Source organism: Hydra viridissima, unplaced genomic scaffold (assembly GCF_058129835.1).
Source record: "Hydra viridissima isolate aposymbiotic clone 2 unplaced genomic scaffold, HvirCarnegie_v1 scaffold_16, whole genome shotgun sequence".
NCBI classification, from domain to species: Eukaryota; Metazoa; Cnidaria; class Hydrozoa; order Anthoathecata; family Hydridae; genus Hydra; species Hydra viridissima.
This window is the reverse complement of record NW_028324315.1, coordinates 5,714,166-5,732,737: the sequence shown is the minus strand read 5'-3', so window position 1 is coordinate 5,732,737 and position 18,572 is coordinate 5,714,166. Positions and strand designations below refer to the sequence as shown.

At 26.4% G+C, this 18,572-nt stretch overlaps 2 protein-coding genes and 1 long non-coding RNA gene across 11 annotated transcripts; all 3 read right to left on the bottom strand.

Annotated features, from left to right (window-relative positions):
* Window positions 1-512: 512 nt before the first annotated feature.
* On the bottom strand, window positions 513-13,055 carry LOC149877707 (GATOR2 complex protein WDR59-like). 3 transcript variants are annotated; one of them, XM_090074377.1, is made up of 12 exons: window positions 12,797-12,870; window positions 12,419-12,468; window positions 11,946-12,101; window positions 11,622-11,754; window positions 11,230-11,318; window positions 6,242-6,322; window positions 5,772-5,898; window positions 5,148-5,264; window positions 3,411-3,488; window positions 3,009-3,165; window positions 2,555-2,637; window positions 513-1,250 (listed from the first exon to the last, which is right to left on the bottom strand). In XM_090074377.1, exons 3-12 carry the CDS (start codon window positions 11,990-11,992, stop codon window positions 1,230-1,232), a joined length of 933 nt encoding a protein of 310 aa, XP_089930503.1. In that variant the 5' UTR covers window positions 11,993-12,101; window positions 12,419-12,468; window positions 12,797-12,870; the 3' UTR covers window positions 513-1,229. The 3 variants fall into 3 exon arrangements, with proteins under 3 accessions (XP_089930503.1, XP_089930501.1, XP_089930502.1); XM_090074375.1 differs by lacking the exon at window positions 11,946-12,101 and having other exon boundaries at window positions 12,797-13,055; XM_090074376.1 differs by lacking the exons at window positions 5,148-5,264; window positions 11,946-12,101 and having other exon boundaries at window positions 12,797-13,052.
* LOC149877708 (uncharacterized) lies at window positions 7,725-10,868 on the bottom strand. Its single transcript, XM_090074089.1, has one exon. It carries the CDS (start codon window positions 10,603-10,605, stop codon window positions 8,146-8,148), a length of 2,460 nt encoding a protein of 819 aa, XP_089930215.1. The 5' UTR covers window positions 10,606-10,868; the 3' UTR covers window positions 7,725-8,145.
* A 100-nt stretch (window positions 13,056-13,155) lies between the features above and the next one.
* LOC149877706 (uncharacterized) lies at window positions 13,156-16,660 on the bottom strand. 7 transcript variants are annotated; one of them, XR_016447739.1, is made up of 5 exons: window positions 15,950-16,660; window positions 15,803-15,842; window positions 15,566-15,598; window positions 15,361-15,489; window positions 13,156-13,422 (listed from the first exon to the last, which is right to left on the bottom strand). It is a non-coding gene; the product is annotated as an uncharacterized LOC149877706 (long non-coding RNA). The 7 variants fall into 7 exon arrangements; XR_016447735.1 differs by having other exon boundaries at window positions 15,807-15,842; XR_016447737.1 differs by having other exon boundaries at window positions 15,361-15,598.
* Window positions 16,661-18,572: the final 1,912 nt, after the last annotated feature.

Sequence of the window (18,572 nt, the reverse complement as noted above, 5' to 3'; positions counted from 1 at the left end):
AACCATAAACTGGAAACGCCCTCTGAGCCCCTTGAAAATTATCCTATTCGATTTCAACATCTTGGAAATTCGCTCTTAATTTCAACATGATCACGTTCATGATCACCACGATGAATAGAGGGCTCAGTTGTTCAATTACAGGAACCTTTGACATCTAAAGAAAGCATAACACCAATCCTGTGGCATGTGTTAATCTGACATATGTCATGATGTTAAAATTGGTACCTAACATAACATTAATTAATTAACAATACATAAAATAGGTTACACATGATATAACTTAACTCTTTATTTATCACTACAAATACTTATAGCATAATCAGCATAATTTAAAAGAAAGGAATTTAATACATGTAAAACAATTATGATAATTATGACTTTTTAATTAAGAACAAAATGTGCATCATTTTGTTATCAAAAATTTGTTTAAACTTTGTTTAAAAGCTAGTCTTTTACTTCATCAAAAAAAAAAAAAATGTTTTTCTTTAAAAAATTTAGAAATTAAAAAAAGAAAAAAAAAAGAACTATGTTCTACAAAAGTATTCTGGATACAACATAAATACAATATATATAATATAAATACATCGTTAAATCATAAAAAATGTGTTAAAAATAACATTATAACAGCAGTTCAACTACTTTTGCTTACAAAATAAACATAACAAAACTGGTTCAGCATATGAAAAGACAATGTTAAAAAATGCCCCTTGCTTAATTTTACCCTATGCTCAACTTCTGCACTAAAGGGGACTATTTCCTGATAAAACATCTCTATAGGGGATTATCTCCTATTAAAACATCTTTATAGGGGATTATCTCCTAATACCATAAAAACAAAACACATCAACAAAATCATTAACAAAAAAATCCCAAATTAACAGGAAAGAAACTAAAAAAGATCTTCAAGAAATGAACAAAATGGAAAATTAAAAATAGAAAAAATAGTCTTTACATTACAGAAAAATTAAAAAAGGAGCTTCAAAAGTTAAATAAAAATCAAAGAAATTTTTTTACAAGGACTTTATTACAAGGTTTTTATCTGAATAATGTTGTAAAACTATTATTAAACTTGCCAACATAAATATTGTTGAAGTAAAGGATTGGACCTCCCTGATCATTCAGAAGAAAAACTTCTTTCTGAATGAAAATGTAACTTATCAATGATTGGCTATGTAAACAATCGTTATCAATGATTGGCTATGTAAACAATCGTTATTTGAAGAAAAAGATCAAATTCTTCCAGTTATAGCCTAAAATAAAATAATTATCAACAAAATGTTTTTTTAAAATGGCAGTTTTACAGAAATTACAAGATGTTCCAATATGCTGCAAACAATCTAATTAAATATTGTTGGTGCTAACAACTGATTGTTTTGCTTAGTCCTTTTTAAAGTAGTTTTGATCTGAATTTGATCAAATATTTTAATATAAATGTAAATATAAATATAAATATACATATACACACACACACACATATAATTTTACATTTGATAGGAATTGATGATCTCTTCTTTTTAGTTGAAATAGTAGTAGTAAACAAATAGCAAATAAATAGCAGCTTAATTGTGCAGGATTCCAATTTTACACTCAAACATGTTAATAATTTAAAACATCTTCTATAAAATTTCTCATCCTTCATTTCACACAATCAGAGGGGGTTGTCTTAAATCACCCGGCTGTTTTAGTTTTTGTTTTTCTGCTGGAATTACAGGTGTACTTAACTTAAACATAAAGGTTCAAATTCCAAATTTGGGAATAAGAAAAAGTGTACAATAAAATAAAAGGCTGAATCAGTATTTACACACCATCAGGAAACAAGGGCTTTGGGAAAAATTTTCAGTTTAAATTTCTCATCAAACTACAGCAATTTTCGTGTTTATTTCAAAGATTTTTTAGGTGTAATTGTTGTTAGGTTCAAGTTTATCTCATGAAAAAAATTCAATGATAAAATGATTGCTTAGACATTTATTTAATTTTATATTTTTTAAAGTGGCTTACTGTCAATCTAAAGAATTTATTTTAAGATGTAAAAAATATAACAAATGGTTATATAGTTAATTTAATATAATAATTAACATAATTTAATACAATAATTAAGATAATTGTAAATTAATATAATTGTAAAATGAGTTTACTTTTTGCATAATTTTCTTTTTTTTTTGTTAAAAACCAAAGAAAACAGCAATGTTAATAAAAAAAACTTTGCACTAAAAATACTTTAAAAAAACAACTTTTTAAATTTTTTTTTAGAACAAATATTTTTTTATTAGAACGTAACAGGAAAATATACAGAAGACTGAACTTCACTGGATGGATGACTTAACTTGTAATGAAAGGATGAAAATCCTCACACATGACCTTTAGGTTGAGGTGAATTTAAAATTATGAAGAGCCAACTCTGGTAATTCTCATAAAATTAAATAGACACAGAATCCACTGAGTACAAAATTAAGATTATTTACACTGCAGTAAATTATGATATAATTGACACTTGTTTTAAAGAATCTCTTTTCATAAAGAAAAAAAACTACAAAATATCTGCTGCAAGACATACCTGTGCTACTTTCTTTTCAATGTGCCATATCTTTAATGTTTGATCTTTTGACCATGATATTAATTGGTATTTTTTTTTATCACCTAAAAAAAAAAAAAAAAAAAAAAAAAAAGAATTTAAAGTTTGTAAGAATTTGGTGAATAAATTTATTTTTTAATCAAACACAAAAAATTTTAATCAAAATAGTAATTTCTTGAATAATCAATGAAGTTTATTGTTTCTTTAATTGCAGTATATAGCTTTCACTTTCTCAACATCAAACTTTTACTAATGAAACATTTGATGCTGCAAAAAAGGAACAGCAGAGTCTAAAGATGATCAAATGATCAGCAGAGTAAAATGACCACAATCAAGTAGGAAATATTTTAGTAAAAAATAGGATCAACATTTAGGCACAAAAAAGAACTAAATATAAAAAAAGCTAAAAAACTGTCAATAAATAACATAACCAAACCAATAGTGTGTGATCTCCATTCAAAATCTAGAACTGTATCAGTGTGACCATTAAATTGGTGAATATGATTCATCAATTCTGGAGTTTTCCATAAAAAGATGCTATTGTCACCATCAATGTCATCATGTTGAACAGTTACAAGTCCAAAACCAAAAGGCTTTAAACATATATTAAGCAAAATACTTAAAAGTATAGAAACCACCTTGCAATAGACATTTTAGGAATTTAAAAAGAATAGAAATCACCTTGCAATAGACATTTTAGGAATTTAAAAATGCAAAACAAGTTGAAGTGTTAAACACAACTTTTAACTTTAAGAATTAAAACTTTAAAACTTTACTTATAAAAGTTACTTTTAGATAGGAAAAATGCTTTAAAACATGACTTATAAAATACATTTACAGTAAATTGGGCTTTCCAAACAGGGGAACCAGGACTGATTGAATCTTGAGAACGCAATGGAGAGTAGATATTCCAGAACTATAAATAGTATAACTTTATAAAAATTTATAGTAACAATTATAAAAAAAGTTTCGGAATTCATACTTAATGCAATCCTTTGCAATCAATAATGCTTAGAAAAAAAAAAAAATGTACAGTACAAAAAAATTTTAAAATAAAAGTTAAAAATAATGTTAAAAAAAAAAAAATTAAACTCAAGAAAGAAGATAAGTCACACATAAGTCCTATAATTATAAGTCTGCTCAAAAAGTTTATTTTATGATAGTTATAGCTAAATCATAAAAAAACTAAACAACATATAAATATAGATAATTAATATAGATAGATAGTGGAAAGTAAACAGTTATCATAAGACCTCTGATACTCAATGCTGATTTCCCTTATTAGTCACAATTTGAAAAAACAAAGAAGTAAATCTACAAAAACTGCATTAGCAATCAAAGTGATAATTATATAATGCAAGCAATTCCACAGTAAAATACATAAATTTATAAAAATATTTTATTAAACCAGAATAAGCAACCAAAAGATACAAATAAGACATTCTAGAATTTTCAAACTTTAGAGAATAAGAAAGGAAATATTAGAGAGCTGAAACATTCAAGTTTTATAAAATGTTTAACAAATGACACATGTTTTTTACATATTTAATATATAACATTTCTTAATATTTACTTTCGATTTGAGCAAATCAAGTTCAAGACTCCAAATCCAAGAATAAAAAAAAAAAGGCTTTAAAAATTTTTTACCTCTTTTAGGTCTGACTTAAAAAGAATGTAATTACCTTTTAGAAATGGCTGCGAGTTTAGTTTAATTAGAACTTATTTTGTTGAGATCTTGCTAATTGATTGACTAAAGAATTGTTACAGTAAAATGTAAAAATTAATATGAAAACAACTTTCTTTCAGTTATATGTAAGACATTTTTCAGTAATATCTGAAGGTTTTATATTAAAAATTCAAATGCTATATGACTATGTGGAACAACTGAAAATAGAGTATAATTATATGCTACGTATGGAATAACCTGTTAAAAACCATTCATCCTTATATGAATGTCTACCAGTGAAAAAAGCAACTAAAAAGAGCAGTTACTTTGTCTAGAATAACATAAATAAAAAAACTTTTTTTGAACAACAAAAATCTTAAGAAATTCTAAATACTTTACTTTTTTACAAATTTAAAATCTAAATTCAAAAACTAACTATAAATTAAAACTATTTAAAACTTATTTATTTCATTTTCTAAATGTTATTCTTATCTTACCTTGCTTTTATAGCCACCTTATTTTCATATAGCGAAAAAAAATTGCTTGCTAGTTTTTAAACCAAAAAAAGAAGGACAATTCAATTTATGAATAAGAACTATTTTACCTTAAACATAGACCTTTTAAAATTAGGTCATTTTAGTAATTAGAAGTTTTAGACCTCCAAATTTTAATGCTCAACAAGGTGGATAAGCAAGAAAAGTAAAGTTGATAAAGTTCAAAGCTCAAATACTGTAAAGTTATAAAATGACAAAGCAAACTAGCAAATGAAAATGATAAAGCTAAATAGCAAGTGAAAATCGAAATAAAAACTAAATAGAAAAGGAAATAAAAACTGAATTGAAACTTAAAATATAACACTAAACAACTCTTATATAAACTTCTTTCAAACGAACATAAAACACTTAACACCTTGACAGAAGAATCACTACTTGCTGTTATAAGTTGTGACTCAGTATATGGTGACCAATCTATACTACGGATATTTGACATGTGACCAGTAATATACACTAAAGGGTTATTTCCAATCTAAATAAATGCAACTTTTATAAAGCTTTTGTAAAAAAATAATAACTCAATAAATTAATTCTTTTTACAAATCTCATTGAACTTCCTCTCAATATATTTGTGATTACAAATTACATAATAGCATATTAAAACTAATATGCTCCTATTTACATAAAATGATAATTTCAAAATTAACTTTTTTTTTCCATTTTACAGAATAATCTTGTTAAAAAAACTCACAATTAAAACATATTAAACCAAGTTAATTTACATGATTCAATGAGCAAATCGATGAGCAAAAAACTTAGAATTTAAAAAAATACCTTTCTAAAGTTTAATTTTTTCACTGCAAAATTATTGAATGATAAATGAAAAATACATAATCTTTTTAAAACTTTATAAACTTTTTTATAAAACCATTTTAACACTATTGCTTGTATATATCATTTATATATCTTTACAATTACTATAATCTGAATAATTTTTTTATGACTTTACCCTAACATCCCAAATTTTTTATGATTTTACCCTAACATCCCAAATCCTTAAGTCTCCTTCATGTGCAGTAGCAAATAAATTTTTGTTTTTTCGATTCCATTTCACCTGTGATGATCCAGCTACTGAGGTAAATATTAAAGAAGGTTTTAAGGTCTGCCTGCAAAAAAAAAAAAAAAAATTAAAAAAAAAAAAAAAGCCAAGGATGAGATGACATTAAACACTTAAAGCTCAATAGCCTCAGTTTTAAACTCTACCACTGTGACTAAAACCCTACTACCAGTTTGAAACTCTATCACTGTGACTAAAACCCTACTACCAGTAACTAAACAGTATCTCTTTAAAAGCAAAACAAGAAAAACTAGAAAAACAAGGCTGATTAGTAAGCATCTGTGATTAGTAAGCATCTGTGACTAGTAAGCATCTGTGACCTATTCAACTAAGACACTCCTTAAAGAAGTGGTATTGCTTAAATATTTAAAAATAAAATAAAAAGTGCTCACCTTAAATCCCATAAGTTTATATGCATGAACTTTGAACAAGTCAATAACATGTGAGGTTCAAAGTAATTCCAGTTTATATTACTGAAAATAAAACATCAACGTCAGGCAATATGGAGTTAGTGAGGCACACAAAATATGTTGCAATTTTAAATTTTAATAAGGAGTTGGAAATGATTAACCAAAAAATGGTGATTTTCTTCTGAGAATTTGAGATGATAATGATTGAACTTGAAATGAACAAGAAAATATTTTTTTACAACTAACTTTTCATTTATTTCATTATATTTATTAATTCACATTAATCGTTAAAATTTGGAATTTTAAAATTATGTAATTTTGTTTATTATTTTTATCAAAGATTTTAATGTTTTTTTTTTAAAAACCTGTGGTCATTTTTAATGTGTTTTTTCTAATAGATCAACTTTAGATGTAAAGTGTCTGGTAGCAGTTAATAAGCCCCATACTTTATAACAAAATTAACAAAAAATAGAAAAAGTAAAACTTTTTTCCCATTACAAAATGTCATCAGGTTGGATCACAGATGATCCTAAGTAACTACAGTAAATTACAGTAATCTTCAGGACAGTGTCATCATCTTTTCTTATTTTAAGATTTTTCACAAAATTTAAATAGACTAATTTTTTCCCAGTTCAATACATAAAAAAATTATATTTTAAAGCTGTATTGAACTGGGAAAAGTTTATTGTCTAAAGATCTAAAAGAAAGAAGCAGAAAAGTTTTAGCAAGCATCAAGTTTAGCAAGTTTCAATTAAATAACTAAAAAAAATCAAGCTGGATGTGAACTTTGTAAAAAAAAAAAACATCACAAAAACATCTAACTTTCTTAAGGTAAAAAAAACATCACAAAAAACATCTGACTTTCTTAAGGTAAAAACTATGACAAATAGTTATGCTTATTGATAAACAATTTTGAAAACGATGACTAATAAAAAAAAAAAAAAAAATATCCTGAAACAATTTTTAAAAGCGATTTATGTGTATGTCTTTCAAAAGACTTTAGTTTTAACTAAATACTCATCGTCTAGAATGAAAGAAGTGTAAAACTATTATTTACATCCTTAGTCAGACCTTTTCCAGAGTATGCTGCAACAACATGGAAAACAAATGGAAAAATATATAAACATGCTAGAACAAAATATTTAAAGAGAAAAACCACAAGTCTGTTAATGGATAGGTAGAGGGGACTTGATACCCTAAAAACTTGACATTTGGATTTTTGTTTTTGTTTTCATTTTATTATCATTTCCAAGATTTTATGTTTTTATGCTTTGCATTTCATGCATGGCCATCTATAATAACAGGCCTTGACATCGCGCAAGAGGCCGCAAAAACTGAAGGCCGATTAAAAATTTTGTTACTTAAATCGATACACGTTTTATAAAGGCAAATTAATGTTAGAGTGGTTGTTTTCTCATATAAATTTCTAACAAAAATAAAATTATTAGAGAAAAAATAACAGCAGTTCAAAAATCGATATATTTTACGGTATTTCGCGTTGCCAGAATAATAACAATGTTATAATTAACACGATTTGAAGACTAAAAACATAAACAAAAATAAAACCCGTTGGTAATTATTTTCTTTAAATACAATTCTGTAATTAACAAAAAGTATGGATAACTAAAAACTTAAATATAACGATGAAAATGATCAACAAAAAATCCATCCAACAAAAACAATCTTTTTATGTGTGTTGTGTGTGTGTGTGTGTGTGTGTGTGTGTGTGTGTGTGTGTGTGTGTGTGTGTGTGTGTGTGTGTGTGTGTGTGTGTGTGTGTGTGTGTGTGTGTGTGTGTGTATATACATATATAAGCTTTAAAAAAAAAGAAGATAAAAAGTGTAACAAAAAAATTTTAAAAATTTAAAACTAAAAATTCACAAAAATTACGATAACTTCAGTATTTTCATCCTTGACTCTCTGTTACTACTAGGAGTGGTGATAAGTGCATGATTCTTTAGCAAAATATTGGAATATACTCTGCATTGCTTTTTTGTTATTTTAAGTCCATACTTAGCTGCTATAAACTGAAACTGAGTAATACAAAAAGTCCTGCAAAAAGGCCCAGTGGCACCTTGAAAAAATAGAAAGCAAAATAATGACCATTGGACAAGAGTATCAGTAGGGATTTGAAGTCCACCCCTGTTTAGACTATTCAGATAATTTCCATATTTGTAATAATAATTTGTTGTATCATCATAAATTTTTATTTCACTTTTTTGCACATAGCCAGCCATGTAAACTATAGCTATTAATGTTGACTGATTAACTGAGCTTTCAAGATTATGCAAATTATCCAGCAATTCTTTTTCATCAGTAGAAGTATCTCTGCAACATATGTCACAAGTATGACCATCAATGCCATCTACAACAATATCTAGTTTTAAAGACAATTTGGTATGTTGAATATGTATTTTTTCAATTACAGATTTAGCATTTACAAAATAGGTCCCTCCTGATCCCTGTCGAAGCTTAGAAAAAGCTTTTTCAATTGGATCTGTTGAAAACCAACCTAACAAAACATATTTGGCTCCATTACTTAACAACGTTTTCACTAAATCAATTAAGCCATAGCATGTATGTGCAATTGCTATACTGGTATCTTGTGAAAGCTGTTTGACTCGTTTACCAGAAGGCTTCATAAAATTTGACAGTTCAGCAGTTTCATGTAGTATTTGTAACTGTGGATCATCAACTGAGTGGATTTCACCACACAATTCATTTCTAAAGCGAATGCTAGCACCAGGTACTTTGACATTGACAACACTCCAAAAAGAAATAACTTTTTCTATAAATATGGCAGTACTTTCAAAAGCTTTATTTTCAATGTCTGGGTGTGTTCTAAAAGCAGCAACTGTTTCTTCACAAAAAACACACAAACACAACTTTACAGACTGTCTCTCTATTGGTTTTGGATAAACTGATTTAGCTGTAAGTCTAGAAAGTTTAAAAAGACTATTGCACTCAGCTTTATATAACATTTCTAAATCACTCCACTTAGCCAAGAAAAGTGCTCCATTATGCAAAAATTGAAGCTGACCAGTCTTTTCTGTTAACCAATTGTTTCGTATAGATTTTAAAAGATGCACATAATCATATAATAAAAATGTACCTGATGTTGATAACCATGTTTTACTTTCAACTGTTTTAAATGTTTTAAAAAATCGCTGATTTATTCGGTTACCATCAGTTATTATTGCTAATGCCCTACCATTATCAATATTATTTATTGTATCAACAATTGGTTGACATTGTGCAAATTGAAATTCAGCTGAAAGAGTTGCAACAGGTTGAGCTCTACATATAAATTCTGGACCTCCAAAAAGACATTTTATCATAAATGATAAAATTGTTGTAGCCAACTTTTCAGGGTGATTTACTGCATGACCAAACAAAGTACCTCTTTGATAAAGAAGTGAAGCTTTAACATATACTTCATCAATTAAAAGAATACAAGTTCTTTTCATTGGATCTGTATTCATAAGAATACTGTTTATGAAGTTTAAGTCATCCATTGAGCTAATTTTTGAGGTCAGCCGTGTTAGAGTTCGAATACTTGGCAACTTGTAGTCAATGCACAAACGGTCATACAAACTTCGTCGCATTGCAAAATATTCATATGCCCTACATATAATATCTGGGGTATATAAAATTTCACCTACATTAACCTTTCTCATGGCACTAAGGTGCTCAAATAGAACATTAGACTGGTGAGAACTTTCTTTAGACTTTAAAAATCTAATTGCTTCAAATAAAGCAGATTTTGTTTTTATTAATGTTAACCTGTTTGTAGTTAAAGATGAAATATTACAAGTGGTGCCATTGTGATAAGCAACAAACGAAAAATCATCAAAAATTTCCATAAGAAATAAAGGAACACCAAGTTTGAAAATTTTTGACTGTATGTGTAAACTTTTTTCATTGAGCTGAAAAACAATACAATCATTGCTATTAATGAACATAGATTGAATATCATCAAATACAAGTGTATCATCTTTTAGAAAGACATTTAACTCATCTGGTAAAACATTTCGAAATCCGCTTGCTGCCATGGTTTTTCGTGCTTTGTTTGGTGGTGTTGGTAAACAACTTGATGGTATTTTTTTAAAGATAGATGGTGAGTTTAACGGTCGTTGTTTTCCATATTTAGTTACAAAAGGTGCATCATCTGGCCAATGCAGTCGACATACTGCTGTGTAGTCAGTGACAATAAAATTTGCTCTTGGGATTGCATCACTCCATCTTTTCCTTTCCTCTGGATCCTTTGGAAACTTATAAATCGAGATTTTCGTTTCAGTTGAGTGATAGTTCGACTTGCAGAGCGGTACACAACATTTTAAAGGCATTTTTTAAACTGGTAAAATAACTTATTAATTCGACAATATTAATACAACCTTATAAACTGTTTGTTATTACAGTTTACAGTTAGCTGTTACGTCCTAAAGTTGCTTTATATAACTTATTAACCAATAGAATTTCATAAATTACAAAAAAAAGGCGCAATGCAGACTTCGCTTAAAGTAAAAAATCAAAATGTAAAAGGAGTATTATAAATCGGCCTTCAGTCAAACAACTTTTTTGCGTGATGTCAAGGCCTGTTATTATAGAAGGCCATGATTTCATGACATTAATATTTGGGAGTGTGACTATTTTAGCAATCTATTTTATTTGTCAAATTCACTACCCAATAAAAGTGTGTTACACTATTGCATTATATTTTGCACATACTTTACGTGTAAAAAATAATCCATTTTATTAATGATTTTCTATATGTTTCATTATACTGCACAGATTAGGTGATATTAATAAACTTTGATGCTTGGTCTAAATTTTAGCTTATTTTGATGTTTTAAAAATTACATATTTAGATTCCTTTGAAATGAATATTCTAAGTAAAATGTTTGTAGTGTTTCAACAAAAACATTAAAAAATTATTACCATGACAATTTATTTCTATTTTCACAACTTACCTTATAGCTGTTGTGTGATTAGATAAAACAACTCTTGGGCACCTACTGCTAAGTTCCTCTACATTCCATATTTCAAGTTTTTGATTTCTCTAAACGGTAAAAAAAACAACCCATAAATATATATAGAAAAAGAATTTCTTGAATTTATCAATTTAGTTGTTATTTATTTTTTAGAAGTATGTTAAACTTAAGTGTTTGCTAAAATACTACATAAATATTTTAAAAATATATTACCCATAGTTTATATACAATCATTAAATTAAGTTATTTTATAAGAAAATGCTAAAAAAAAAAAAATTTCTTTATAATTAAATAAAAAATTTTTTTTTTTATATTTATATTTTATTTTTATAAAATGTTAACACAGCCATACAAATGTATCACATTTTTACCTCAGATGCAAATAATTTATCATTGGCAGCATGTGGATTCCATTCAAAAGCAAATGGTTCCCACTTACTTCTAATTGCATATTTTGTTGGTGTTTGAGGGTTATCTAAGTCCACAACAAGAAAACCCTGCCTCCTAGGTACGTAGTAATCAATAATGAAAATGAGAAAAAGAATAAAGTAGGAAAAAAGTATATCTCCTTAGTCATCAACAAAATCAGATTTTATGAACTTAAAATATTTTATTCCTGTTTAAATGTTTTATAAAGAAATATTTAATATTATGCAACACAAAGAAATGGTCTGCAAATTAAATTTTGAAAGTACTTTGAACAAGTACTCTGATATCTCTCTAACTTTTTGAAATTTCTCATTAGAGGATTATGAAACTAAATTTTGAACATTCAGATGCTCGTAGTGTCATATTCCAAGACATTATGTAGCATAAAAAGTCTGCCACCTCATCAACAGTTGAGCAAAACACTTAAAAAAAAAATAATTGTAGATCAACTATGATTATAATCAATAAACTAATCATAATAGAATAAATAATTTATGAAAAAAAAATTTCAAAAATAAAATGAATTTTTAAATTATTTTATATACTAAATATTTAAACTACAAATAAATGAAATAAAAACAAACTACAAAATAAACTATTATAAAAAGTTTATCAGATCCATAACAAATTTACAAACAAGTAACAAACCAAAATCTATTTTCAAACCACAACTATTTAAGAACAAAACACCAAGGTGATACATAACACATAATGCACAAGTAAGAATATAAATGAATACCCAGCCACCACCGCCAGTTTTCCACTTTTATTCACACCCATACATCTCGCCTAAAAACAAAATCACCAGGTAAAAATAAAATCACCAAGTAAAAGAAATGTGAGCAACATTTAAGTATTAAATTATTTTTTAGCTTGTTTCTTCTTTAGCTTTTAATTTTCAAATTTTTAATTTAATAAATTAAGTCTTTGAAACTGTAAATAGGTGTTGTAAATTAGTTGGCTATTATTTCACTTTAATGCATAAATTTACAAGCTATTTTAATTTTTATACAATAACCTTTGAATAAATTTAAGATAAATTTTACAAAATCTCACAAATATATGTGTTTGCAGTATAAAAGGATTTTTAGGAATAATGCTTGAATAATAAACCTACTTCCCAGCCTTCACAATTTAAAGATGTACATTTAGAACTTATTCCAACAACAGAAGGCATCTTTTTTGTGTCATTGGCTTTTGATTCCAAGTTAAGAGATTCCTCAAAACTTTTAGTTAATGATGACAACATTAGCTATTTCTTTTTACTACACACATAACAAAATAAAGAGCATGACGAATAAAGAATAAAAATTATTTTTATAAATTTAAATAATATAAACATTTCTTATAAATAAATATTCTTATCCTTATATGTGTGTGTGTATTTATATATATATATATATATATATATATATATATATATATATATATATATATATATATATATATATATATATATATATATATATATATATATATGCATATATTTGATTTATAGTGAAAATATATGAATAATAAAAACTTAAATTTTCTTAAATTTTCAAATATTAAAAATAACTTTCCTTTATAGTTTATTACAATCTTTTGATTTTGATTTTTTTGACTTGCAAGCAGAAAACACTTTCATGACACCAAAAGATTTTACAAGAATTTAATGGAAATGATTGTGATAAAAAAGCTTCTAAATTCAAAGACTTTTCTAAATTTCTTTATACCAGCCAAAAAAATCCATGAAACTGGATTCTAAATAGAAAAACACAGACAAATAAACTATATAATTTAAAGATATAGAACAAATTTAGAAAAAAAATTATATCTTTAAACGTTTACAGAACAGAAAATTAAACTAACAGTTTCTTAAAAGCAACTTTTTAAAAACTTTTCAATTGTATTAGTTAAAGAGGTTTCCACAAGAATCAACCAATCAAAGACTATTTATAACATTTTCTTAATATATTCTTATCACATGTGAAAAATTTCTTAAGCTCCCGTTTTTCACTGCACTCTAAGTTAAGATGATTATGTCTGGTGCCTTGACAATTTGACTTTCAAAAACCAAATAAAAAGACAAACAAGAATGAAACAATTGTTCTTGATATGAATGAGCTCTCGAAATGTATCCATTTTTTAAATGTATATGTTTCATGAGTCCAATCATATATAAATCATATATAAATTGTTTTGAATTAAATTTCCAGGTTTTGAGTTACACATTTAACAACATTGGTTGTTAATTTTCCTTAACTTTATTATGTCTCAAATTTATTGTTATAAAACTGTATTTAATGAGTCAGAAGTTTGTCTTGGACTTTACTTCATTAAAAAAAAACAATTTTATTAGTTTTTGAATTTTGTTAAAACTTCTTTTTTTTATTTCAAATATATTGAGTGTTAGCACAACAAATACAAGTCTATTCCAAATAAATTGCATGCTAAACTATCTAAGCAAGTCTGTTCTGTAATCAATGATATCAAAAAAAAAAAATAACTTTTTTAAAACTAATAATCAGTTTTAAAAAAAGCAATTAAACAAAAAGACTTTTTACATTTTCCAGCATTTTCTAAAAACACTGAATATTTTATCTTATTTGAAAAACAATTTCAACACCTGCAGATGCAGGGTTTTAAAATTATTGTTTTTAATTTATCATTTTAAATTTATTACTTGCACTATTAAGTTTTTATACTTGTTATATACTTATACAAAGCTGATGTATAAATATATAACAAACAACTCCTTAAAATATCCATATATGCATTTATCATTTTGAGAAAACTTGTTTAAGAATGAGTTTAAAAGTTGATAATACAAATATAGATAGCCTAGCTTTTAACTTAACTTAGTGTATAAGTCAATAACCTTTCTCTTTAGGTTATTATTGATCCATGTGAACACTGCTTTCTTTAAGGCAGAAGTTTTTTATACCTTCTAAATCACACAAGGTCAATAATTTTAAGGTTATCCTCAAACAAATGACAAGCTACATTTGATCAATCAGTTTTAATAGTTGATATCATAAAGTTTTTCTTTAGCATTTCCATCATTAAAATGAAAAAATAAACTAGAAAAAGTACTAATTTTTAATTCAAAAGGGTTGCAAAGCTTTAAAAAAACTTTTTGGGCAAATAAAAGATTTTCATGTTTTAAGCTATAAAATCATATCTAAAAATATATTGTTCATTTATACAATATGATATACATATATATATATATACAACAAAATTGTATATAACAAATATATAACTAATGCATATTTATTATTATATGTATTTATATGAAGTTGATACAACTCAATATAATGGCCAAAATAGTTGACATGATTAATATTTTGACAAATAATTGAATACTCTGTAGAGTATTCAATAAATTTCTAAGTAGTTTTACATTCCATTATAAAAAAAAAAATTAAACTTTTGGTAGAAATTTTATATCCAAAAAATGTCTAAAATATGACCAAAACTTGTTTTAAATCTACTAAAAGTTTCTTTTACTTAAATTCTGCATTCTCCAGCACTTTTTAAAATTCAAATTAAAAATTCCACTTCTGGATAAATGGATGTTCAACAGAGTCATTTAAAACAATTCCTTTTACAATTGATGTTCTAGCAATATCTTAAGAGCAACTGATACACATATGAATATATTTTTAAAATTTGACTAAAGTTGCAAGAAAATATCACCGATTTCTCTAAAGCAGCAGAAAATAGCAGAAAAGTGATCCATTTTTTATTTAGAAAACAAAAAATTTTCAGCTTTTCTTGTTTGGATGTTTTAGCTCAACCATCACAGATTTTTGGTAACTTTGTTTCCTAGTATGAAATTACAAAAGAACTTAAACTTCACTTCTCATTGTGCCATTTAATTTTTATCTTAATATGTCCATACATCTTTTCCACCATTTTGTCATAACAGTGTGTTCTGAAAAACAAAAAAGGATTTTTTGTTGTAAAATAATAGTTTAGTTGATTAGCAGAGCATATTCTGTGTGCTTAACCTAACTTACACCAACATACTTTAGATTTATCTTCCCTGAGACTATTAACTGAATGGCAAGAAACTGCAAATTAAATTGCTAGAAGAAAAATTAAAGTTTAAATTTTTTTTTTAAAAAAAAATACTAACCTACTTTATATTCATTCTCTCTACTTCAAAAGTAAACAATCTAAACAAAAACCACAACACATCTTAATTTGAAATAATAACAATTTAAAAATCAATCAATATATAATAATATTTTCAGTTCATTATCAAAGAAAACAACGTTCAAACCTTTTAATAACTGGTGTGCAATTATTGTTATGTTCGTTTTGTTTTTTACACTTCACCATTGCTCTGTTGTGATTTTTTTCTTTAGTGTCGATTCTTTGAGTTTCGATTAGACAAGTTTGTATATACTTTATTTTTTAAAGAAAATTTACGCATCTTCAAAGTTATTTCTTTGTCTCTATTTTTATTTCCTTGTTTAAATTACAGTAGGTTTCTTCATTTAGGAATGTTTCTTTTTCGTCTTACAGCTCAACCATTTCTTTTATTAAAAAAGTTTCTAACCAATATTTCTGTTTTTTTTTTGTTTTGGTTTTTTTTTTTTTTTTTTTTTTTTTGTTACATTTAAAAAGTTTGACAATTTTAGCATAAAAATTTTGAACGGTAAATTTTGGCATGTGAAATTCCACGTGATCGCTTTAGTTGAAATTCCTTAAACCTTTTCGAAGAAAATTGTATAAATTGAATAACTTTTTTTTTTAAAGTGGTACCTCCGACTTATCTCTCAAGTGAGTTTGTGTGAGAATCTCAATAAGTAAAACTTGGGCGCTACTCGACTTTCTCCCCCCCCTAATTTTATGATTGATTCTGATAGAGAATTTTATGCTGATTAAGAATCGTATAAAAACATGGGTCTCAAAATCAATGGAAAGTGCTCTAATTCGAAGTCAAAGTTGTAAAAAATCCCACTAAAAACCCTAATATTCGCCATTTTTTTTCAAAACGCTTTCATTTTTAACGAAAATTAATTACCGTTACATTGCGCAATAAACATACCTGGTTTCCATAAGCCTTAGCATTATTATTTTAAAGTATTGTGACGAAAGTGTTATAACGAAATGAAATTAATGGAAGATTTCAAATAAAGGTTGAACGTAGAATGTGAGAATGTAGAAAAATTGATGAATAATTATTATTGTATCGTACGCTGGTTTTTTTTATTAAAAAAACGGTTTGAAGGTTACATTTTCTAAATTTTACATGTGATAGAACAACTATGTACTAAGTTTCATAAGTTCTTCTTTTAGGAAACAAAACTGTTGAATTTTTTTTTTAAATTTATTACAAAAGTACATTACTTGCAATATAGTTTATTCTCTAATAAATCAAAAAACGGCTATTTTCATTGCCACAAAAAATTGCGCAAGATAAACATACTTTAACGAATTTTTTAACGTAAAAACCATGCTATTAATGTTTTGCTTTTGTCAGCTAAAAGATCATTAACTTAGTATTTTCAAAATGGCGAATATTAGGGTTTTTAGTGGGATTTTTTACAACTTTGACTTCGAATTAGAGCACTTTCCATTGATTTTGAGACCCATGTTTTTATACGATTCTTAATCAGCATAAAATTCTCTATCAGAATCAATCATAAAATTAGGGGGGGGGGGGGGAGAAAGTCGAGTAGCGCCAACTTGTATATCAGTCTTTCAAAATAAAAAGAAATTAAAAAGACCTACGATACCAACATCAGTTCATTAAAATTACTCAACCAACGTCACGACATCGACATCACGACCTCAACGTCACGACATCAACATCACGACATCTTTTCATACCTTCTACAAATTTGTTTCAGGCATTAAAAATATTGCGCAACATTCAATAATACGATATATAACTATGTATTATATATATATATATATATATATATATATATATATATATATATATATATATATATATATATATATATATATATATATACCATTTATATGCAAATAAATTTAATTTGCATATATACTTGTTAAAACAGTTCTATTTTAGTAAATTATAAGAGATTGACAGAAGTTTGTACGTTATGCGTTATCTTTCGTAACAAACGAAAAAACCCCGAACTTAACATGCTGTTTCTTGTTGGCATGGAAATATTTTTATTGCTATTTTCTATTGTACAATTAAAAAGTTTTATATAAAAATCAAAGAAAAACTCACTTAAGTTTTCATTGCGAGTCTGATGGTGGTCGTAATTCTAATTTAAGCTTAAAAGTAAACAAAAAACATTTGGTGAATAAGGTCGTTAACAACAAGCGTGACGTTACCTGCAACTAATTCACTTTCTTTCAAAAATGCGTGTAAATATACTTATTTGCGCATCGTTTTCAGTCTAAAAGAGGTCACCACGGAGTCTCCAAGCAAATCCATCCAACCACTATTCAATGGATGGACATTGTTCAATGGATTATACTTTTATCAAAGAATCCTGACTGCAGCAATTTACGAATTTTATTTGAATTCTAGTTTCTACAAAATCAGAACAATTGAAAAGTTATTTAATCTTTATATATTTAAAAATATTATTTATCGAAATTCTATCAAAATATCTTTTAAAACGGATCTTAATGAGAATTTTTTGTGATTGCGAAATTCTGTTCTTGACAAAGTTTCTTGAACAATCGAATCGTTTTAAAACAAAAAGAAAATCGTCTTATCAAGTCCTTTTTCTTTGCAAAATATTTATAAGGAAAAAACTTGTGAAGCGTAAATTTAGAAAACATTTTTTTAAAAATGATAAATAGTCGTTTAATCTTTTTAATAATATTTTACGTTTAACAACTGTTTTGCACGATTAACGTAGTTGAAAGTTAAACCAGTGGCGTATCTTGGGTAGGGCAGGCAGGGTAGT

Coding starts and splice junctions, on each gene's coding strand:
- LOC149877708 (XM_090074089.1), bottom strand. CDS start 10,605: ATGCCTTTAAAATGTTGTGTACCGCTCTGCAAGTCGAACTATCACTCA.
- LOC149877707 (XM_090074375.1), bottom strand. CDS start 12,928: ATGTTGTCATCATTAACTAAAAGTTTTGAGGAATCTCTTAACTTGGAA. Junction 5,265..5,771: donor TAAGGATTTGGGATGTTAGG/GTAAAATCATAA, acceptor GCATTTATTTAG/ATTGGAAATAACCCTTTAGT. Junction 3,489..5,147: donor GTAGTGATTCTTCTGTCAAG/GTGTTAAGTGTT, acceptor TACTATTTATAG/TTCTGGAATATCTACTCTCC.